This window comes from Balearica regulorum, chromosome 1 (assembly GCF_011004875.1).
Source record: "Balearica regulorum gibbericeps isolate bBalReg1 chromosome 1, bBalReg1.pri, whole genome shotgun sequence".
Lineage (NCBI taxonomy): Eukaryota > Metazoa > Chordata > Aves > Gruiformes > Gruidae > Balearica > Balearica regulorum.
Window position 1 is genome coordinate 160,959,613 of NC_046184.1, and position 8,858 is coordinate 160,968,470.

At 44.4% G+C, this 8,858-nt stretch overlaps 1 protein-coding gene across 1 annotated transcript; it reads left to right on the plus strand.

The window, feature by feature from the left end:
- Window positions 1–5,134: 5,134 nt before the first annotated feature.
- OXGR1 (oxoglutarate receptor 1) lies at window positions 5,135–6,091 on the plus strand. Its single transcript, XM_010310351.2, has one exon. The coding sequence runs from the start codon at window positions 5,135–5,137 to the stop codon at window positions 6,089–6,091; it is 957 nt and encodes a 318-aa protein (XP_010308653.2).
- Window positions 6,092–8,858: the final 2,767 nt, after the last annotated feature.

An 8,858-nucleotide genomic window follows, 5' to 3' on the forward strand; every position in this document is an offset into this window, starting at 1 on the left:
CATTGCTAAATGGGTTTCTTTCTCCTTATAGCAGAGACACATATGAAGTTGAAAGGCTGGAAGCACAAACAAGAGAGTCATATTAAAAATCTGAGGACACGATTTCAACTGTAGGCATGATTCACCTTTAGAACAAGCTATCAAAGGAATAAGAGGATTCTCCCTCTTCAAATCAAGATTAAGAAAAGCAGCGCTAGATACAAGTTACTGGGAATTCTGAGCTAAATCCTATGGCCTTGGGTGTACCAGGCATTGGAGATACAAGCCTTTAGACTGAGTTTTCTAGAGGTCCTTCTAGCCTTTAAAGCCCACGAACCTCTCCTGCAAAGTTGCATGATGGTATCGTCTCATACTGCTCTGTGACTGTACCAATATTTATGCAAAAGACACTCAACATTGGTTTAAAAATTCCGAAGTTGAAGAATCTACTATATTACTAAGAGGATTTGTTTTAGTAGCTATCCACCCTCACTGAGAATATATGGCAAATTACTGAAAGCATCAGGTAAAGAAACAGGACAGTTATGCAATCATTTTAAAAGTTATATTTACTAAATAATTCGAGCCTGATTCACCATTACATTATGCAGTACATAATTGCTCATATTTCCAGGTTCACATCTCTTATCATCATAAGAAAGTAAATAATAGCTTCAAACGAGATCTGAAATTGAGTTCACGGTTGGAAAACATTCAAGTTCTTTTCAGCCTCATCTAAACATTTCCCTCTCAAGATAATGACCTTCCTACCTATTCACAGAAGTTTGCAAATATTTAATTCAAAATCAAATCTGGAATGCTTATGCTTTTGAAAGCATTTTCTTTGTGGGGAAAAAGGAAAAAAAAAAAAAAAAAAAAGAAAAAAGAGAAACCCAGAACTGGTATGAGGATTACTGCTTTGAAACAAGGTGAAAATCAACAGAGCACAGCTAGCCCAAGAGTCAAAACCTGTTGAAAAGGAAGGGGAGAGAAGATCAAGCAAAATGTGCAAATACTGGCTCTGTTAGGAGATCTCTGTGATGTCATAGTCTCAGCTAGCACCACACACCGGAAAGCTAAGTCACCCCATAAAATCTTTAACTTCCACAGCACATCTACCCTGGCATCTCTGGGTGGGTCCATGCTCCTCGCAGTTCACTGTGCAAAGGGAGTAAAAGCCCTGTTGTAGGGCACCCCAGAAGGTGCCTGTGCCCTTCTTCCCTCTGCAAAGGGAGAGGAGATGTCTGCTAGCCCCTTCCTGAGCACATTCAGGGAAGTGCTGGTCTTTCTTCTGCTTTATCGCCTGGATATTTGGGGACTGTAAAATGCTCCAGATCACATAGCAGACTGGGCATTTTTTTAAACCATATGCAAAGGGAACACATAGTTTGACTTCCTTCCTAGGCTTCTTCATTCCTCTGACTGCTGGACAAGTCATGCCAGCAGAAAAGCATATTACTTGCACGATATGGTCCGGATAGTTGTCTGGAGAAGGGGATTGCATGACTCTGCCAGTAAAGCCTTCCTCCAGCCAGGCTGCGCTCACAAGCACATGGTCTTAGATACCTCTCCCAGCCACAAGACCCTGCTTGTGCCCCGGTTGCACAATCCCTGCTCTTCTGAGAGCCAGGTCCTTCCCTGCAGGAGGGGCAGCTGTTCCCAACTAAGCTCCCGGTTTGGAGAACATGGGTACCTTCGTCCTCCTTGAGAGGCAACGGTTTGATCTCAGCCCCCAGCATCCACCAAACCCTCTGCAGGGCAGCTCCTGCCAGTCTGAAACTCTGCTCTCCGCCATCTCCCACCTCTCCTATCCTGCGCCCTGGGGACCAGATACCCCTTCAGGGGGGCACTGCAGTGGTGCTGCTTCTCCCTGCCTGAGCACTGCTGGCCTGCGTCCCTCACCAAGGACTGGAGGCACCCGTAGCAAACCTCTCCAGCCAAACCAGACAGGTTACAGGCAGCCCCAACCGATTTTGTGAGCAACACAGGGCAGGTCCTCACATCCCACGCAGGTGGTGGAAGACAGACAGGAGGACAGCCAACACCTGCACAGACCTGCTGTCGGGGACGTGACAGCCAGCCCACAGGAAGGCAAAAGGGATCAGAGCAGCTCCCGCTCAGCACCGTGGAGCCAACACTGCCTTCACCCAGCAGAGACCTGGAAACGGAGACAGAAAGTTCCTACAACCTGCCCAATAGCCCCTGGGGGGTTACTACAGCTTTTCCAGACAGACTCACTGCACAAGACCACAGAATTTAAAAGCAAACTCTGCCAGCTGGAGTAGAGTATTTAAGGAACCAGCTATGAAGAGGAGAGAAGACAGCACCAAGGATTTACAGGTAAAATGCATATTTTGATTTAAAGGTGTGAATACAGAGGCAGGGCAAAGTGGAGCAAGATGAGCAAAGGGTTAAAGGATGATGGAAGCGTGGAACAAATTAAACTTATCTGGGATGCATCCAATACTTGCATTAAATCCACATACTCTTTCAGCATTAAGATACCTCCCTGAATTATAAAGGATAAGGGAGGGAGGGCTTATATCTCCATTCTTAAATATATCACTTGCATCTCTTAAATCTGAGCCAGTAGAAGAGTTGAGCACTGCAAGTCAAATCCTTTTTAATTTATTCAGCAACACATCTGTGTGAAATATAGTCCAATTACAGGCATTAGGTTACTTTGCCATGTCTGCAGCCATTTGGCTTTTATTTCCAGCAGGCTCTAATTAAATTATCACAATGCAGGAGCAGACAAGTTTCCCTTATACGTGACTGCAATTAAAGACATGCAATCACAACATTTTTTTAAAGTGACTCCAATCAATTGGTTACAGTAAAGAATACCATGTAATAGAGCAGTGACTCCACTGTTAAGACTGAAAGAGGGTTTCTATTTCAATAATCTAGTTCCCTTTTATTACAAGTTCTGCTCTTGGATAATTTATTTAAAGTTTATTATGCGTCCACAGCATATATCATTTGCCCTCAGCTTGGGCTGCGGAAGTCCCATTATGGCCAATTACTTAGTGTGATAAAATCTGCCACAGTACAAACTGTTCCTTAATTAGATTTAAGTTTTGTCTAAATTCTATTTGTAATTCAGACAGCAAAATAATAAGGCCAACAGCAAAGACTTGCTGTCTCCTTTCTTTGGTCCCTGTGGTAACCTGTGAGCTTGGATGCAATCTTAGGGCAGTTCAGAACCAAGACCCCCACACCCATCTGCTTTTCTTGCAATGCTTGTCCCCACTTGGCATTCCCATGACCAGCACCAGGTTTGGGGGTAGCCTGGCTTGTGAGCGAGTCCCATGCTCCCCGACCCAAGCCCAGCCCTACCAGATACCTCACTGACAGCAAAGGGGACAGCTCTGAAAGCGCCTGAGAGTATATGGCTGCCAGCAGGGACTGCAGCAGCTGAGCACCACTGCCGCGCTCTTCGGCGAGCGTAGGTTTTTGATCTACAGCCCCTATAGGTTTGCTGCAGCAGCGTGCTGGTAGGTGGAAAAAAAGCTGCTGGCAAAATGATAGTCCTACAAAGCCACGAAGAAAGTGGTGCGGAGAGCAGCACCCAGCTGTGCCCTTCGGCTCGCTTAATAGCTGTGCACTGTAAACACTGCGGTGTGCACAGCACTGGTGCTTCCAGCGGCAGACAGCATGCCACGACCTGCTCCTGCAGGATGAGGCCTTTGCTATTAACCTGGTTAACCATTAGCCATACCAGAGGCTTCAAGCTTGTTTGGGAACAACACTATCGCTGCATTACTTCTTAACTGAATTAGAGCCGCTGGATTTATCCAAACCATCCCCTGCACCGTCCCCAGCCACAAGAAGAGGTTTGAAGCTGGTTTGCTCTCTAAGAACAAATGCCAGTGTTTGGCATGCATCCCCTCAAGCTCCAGCTTTAGTTTTCAAAGTGTTTTAAATATGTTTGAATCAAATGTTCTGCACAAATTTGAATTCAAATCCTGCAACCTGTCTCTGTGAGATCTCACGAGTGAGGGTAGAAGCTACATAGAAAAAATTCAGAGTGGAACAAGAAACAGAAGTGGGGATTCAGTAGGATCCATTTTAACAGATCCAGGCCACAGTAATTTGAGGATGGGCATCATCCTGTAAGAAGTTGCATTCTTCCAGAAAAAAAAACAAACAAACAAACAAACAAAAAAACCCCTACACTAGAGTTTTATTCATTTTTTTCCCATCAAAACATTTACTCCGCTTTAAAAGAAAGAGGCATTCACACAAATGCACTTACTGCATGCAACATTAGCAGTTATTTGCCATGTGTTTCAGTGGCCCTGTATTTTCTGCTGTAGAGACTATGTACTGGGCTATCTTTACTTCCCTTGAATCCTGCTCAAGCCCCATATTGTATCTTGCAAATGGCTGCTTTGCAAAGTTGGATGAATTTATTCTGGTGTTTCAGAAAACTTCTATCTAAGACTGATGTCTAAGCAAAACACCACTTAAAAATTTTACACAGAGAGAAATTTACATAGCAGCTAATGACAAGCCTAAAAATAACCTATTTCTTTGCAACATCAATCTTGTTAATGAACTAAAAGAATGAAATATTCCTCTATCAGTTGTTTCCAAGGAGCAGGGAGAAAAATGTTAACCACTCCAGTATCAAAAAAAGAATATGAAATCATTTCAGCATCTGCCCTGTTCTCCACTTAATTAGCAAGGCTGCAAACAGCTTTTAAGGAGCAGATACATTCTGGACAGTTCTCTCTATACTTTTGGTCAGTAGCACAACACGATTAGTCTGTCCTTCTGCTCCGCTTGACCCCTGATGAGAGAAGAAGGTGAACTTTATATTCAAGGGGGGGCACATCACATACTGTGCGGCTGGGAATCCCTTATATGACAGCTTCATTGTGCCTGTGCAGACCCTTACCTAAAAATATGTATTTTAAAATAAAATTGTATCTACCTCTATAGAGATATGATAAAAGGCCTCTAGATCAGGATCAATTCTCATCAAAGCAGCAAGACCTTTCCTTATTCAATAATGGCACCTTAATAGTGGCACTGATGGGAAGTTGAAAGGAAAGACCCTTATTTAGTTGTTATTAGCAAGCTACCAGAAGGTCTTATCTGTCAGTGAACTCTAAACATTTCTCTTTTACTTAAGCACTAAGGAAAAAACATGAACACAACAAATGACAACTTAGCCAATCCCACCACCTGGCAAGACACTGAAGGTGATTTTCCCAACTGCACTGATGTGGAAGTTGGTCTGAAGACTTTGTACCTCCCCATCATGTACAGCATCATCTTCCTGGTGAGTTTCCCAGGAAACATCATTGTGATTTATGTTTACAACTTCAAGATGAGGCCTTGGAAGAGCAGCACCATCATAATGTTGAACCTCGCGCTCACAGACCTGCTCTACCTCACCAGCCTTCCCTTCTTGATACACTACTATGCCAGCGGGGAGCACTGGATCTTTGGAGAATTCATGTGCAAGTTCATCCGCTTTGGCTTCCACTTCAACTTGTACAGCAGCATCCTCTTCCTCACCTGCTTCAGCACTTTCCGCTACATGATGATTGTCCACCCTATGAAGTTCTTCCACATCCAGAGGAAGTGGTGGGCAGTGGTGGCTTGCACAGGCATTTGGGTGATCTCACTGGCAGCTGTCAGCCCTGTCAACTTCTTGATCTCCTCAAAAAAGGTGCAAAACAGATCCTTATGCCTTGATCTTACGAGCTCTGAAAACCTGGGCACAATCAGGTGGTATAACTGGCTGCTGACTGGCCTGGCCTTCTTCTTGCCCTTGCTGATGGTGACTCTGTTCTACGCACTTATTATTTACACCTTGGCTACTGGGCCCCACACACGGGCTTGCTACAAGCAAAAGGCTCGCAGACTTGCTGTCATCCTCTTGGTGGTCTTCTATGTGTGCTTTCTCCCCTTCCATGTCTTTCGGGTAGCTCGAGTTGAATTACGGTTGTGTCCAGTCAGCTGTCACGTGGAGAAGCAAATCCACTCTGCCTACATCATCTCTCGGCCACTGGCTGCACTCAACACATGTGGCAACCTACTCCTTTATGTCGTGATCGGAGGTAACTTCCAGCAGGCCATCCTCTCAAGGTGTAAGTGAAACAAATACGTCCAGCAGCACGGGATCAAAAATTATGTGACCAAGCCAGAAATCACATTAAAGTTATGAAGAAATCCCAGCAAACCTGGGATGGCTTTGGTGCTGTAAGCTCCTGCAGAGGCAGGTGTGTTGATACGGTAGCAAGAATTGCAGCTGGCTTCTCCCTCTCCCTGCAGGAGAGCACTTGTCAAAAAGCTGTCTCAGGAGCAGGTTTATATATACCTCTCTTAGCAACCAAAGAAAGGGGAGTGAAAAGATTGTAAGCCACCTTGAAGGTAGAAATTAAAACCACCTGACCAGACTGTTTCCAAAGACATTTGGGAAGCGCAGGGTTCTACAGCAACACGGAGAGCTTAGTTTGGACATGAGAACAACTTCCATTGATTTCAGTGTTGTCACTGATGTAGTGCTTAGTTTATTACAGCCCAAGTAAAACGGTCACGGTTCCTGAAACTGCTGAATTACATACTTAGAGAACACCTAGATAAATCTGATGTTTTCAAATGCGATGGACCTGATAAACTTCAGCACAGGGCACTGAGGAACTGAACGGTGAAATCTCAAAGCTGGCCTATGGAAGAATGAGAGAAGTACCAGAGGAGGACATACATGGTGAATAAAAGGTTAACTATATATACATATATATAGATGGAAAAAATGGAGGAACTAGGAATTAACAGTTACGTTAATGTCCATCTCAGAAAAATACTGAAACAATCATATTATAAGTCTACAGAAGATGAATACAGGTGAGCACCAGCCGCTGTGGATCTATCAGCTATGGACAATCCCAGATCATTCTGATTTCCTACTACAACAAATTAACAGGCTCGTACAGGAAGAAAAAGAAGAAAACGTCATATATCTTGACTCCAGAAGGAGTTTTGACACTTTCTGAGATGACACTCTTGTGTGTAAGCTAAGGAAACAGTCTGGACGAAACTATTTTTGCTGGTTACAGAGCTGTGCTCAGAGTGGAGATATTAGTGATTTACTATGAGAGTAGGGGGAGCCACTGAGTGGGGATTTGACCAGTCTGTCCTGGGTTTAGGTCTATTTAGTGTTTTCATTAACAAACTGGATGATGAAATAAAGTCTGGTTATTATATTTGCAGATGTCATGAAGCTGAGAGGACAAAATCATGCTGACAAATTGCAACTATGGTCAGAAAGTGCACAGGATGCTATTAGACAGTGACAGGTGCAAAGTACTATGTTTAAGTAGAAATAATGAACCGTAAAAACGCAAAAGGAAAAAAAAAAAAAAAATTTAGGTAGCTGTTCAGCAGAGAAAGATCTGGAGTCACTGTGAATCACAGGCTGGACAGGAGCCAACAGTTTCAGTAGGCTGATGGTGTTTGCTGTGGCAAAAAAGGCAGGTACCATGCTGGGATGTACAAATAAGAATATAATGTGTGAGATTTGTGTAGCAGCCCTTACACCCTTTGCAGCCTTGTTACCCTCTCAGATGGAGCACCGTGCTGCCCTTCAGGGAAGACATAGATGAGAGAAGCATGGCAAGAGCACTCAGAGAAATGACCAAAGGGGAAGGAACTGGACAGAAACCCAAATGGTCTTAAAACTCCTCAAGGGTGGATATCAGGGCAGACCTTCTCTCAGGACAGGTGATGAAGCACTGGAAAGGCCAGGAGGAGTCTCCACCATGGGGTGTCCCTAGGAGCAAGCTGACCAGGCACTGAACAAGAGGGACACAAGCCTGCCTGACCTCTGGAGGTCTCTTTGGCCATGAGGCTCTGCAATTAGGTATACATTGCCAGCAACATTGGTGCCAGTGAAACAAGTGGTGCCCAGGAGCATCCCCAGCACCGGAGCTTGTCCCACCGTGCTGCCGCTGTGCTGGGGAGCCTCGGGCAGGCGGCAGGGCAGCAGCAGCCAGCACGCTGCCGGCAAAGCCCGGGCACCCACCGCAGGTTGGCATCGCACCCCGTGGGCAGCCAGCACACAGGCTGTGCTGCGCGGGTACCCCACCTACATAGGACAAACGATGACACCATAGTGTTTTAACATGCCTTGTGGTTATTTAAAATACTTTATTTGGTAAGGGCTCAGCCATCAGATACATCTTTTTGAAGCAGTGCCACAGGCCTTTTGACCTGTTTTCTATTTTAGATTGTCCTCGTCTGTGGTGTTGTCAAAGCCTGAATTTTGCAGGTTGCCACTAGATGGTGATCATTCATAGTCAAGCTACCTGGTTTCACATACACTTTTGATTTAAACCCACAAGTTACAAAAAATACACAAGACAATTCACATGAAATAAGTATTTTCTGACCTAGATTCATAACATCCCAGCTCTTCAACATGGGCAAAAAGTACAAATGCACTGCATAAATTCTCTTCCTCTTCCACATAAGTGAAAGCACAAGATGTGTCTACCACTTAGACATACACATCTGAAGGAGTGGATTAAAAATTATCTTTTTTCCTCTCTCAGAGCATTTTTAATTCTTGTTCTCAGAAGCTCTTCCTTCTCAAGCCCAAGCCAAGCTTATCACACATGAACAGGAGCTCTTAAAATACAACTACACATACAATATAAAATGTAGCAGCTAAAGGTAAAAAGTGTGAAATAGAAGTATTCAAGGCTTTCCATCTCTGACAGCAAGAGTGGCAGTCTCACTGTTTCAGTGACTTGGAGAGGGGCTTTTTGCCGCCTCCTCCTCCTCTCTTTCCTTAACATAGCTATTGTTTGGTTGCCTTCTTCCTATTTCACCTGCTCATCCACCACCTCTCTTTAGTTAGTTTG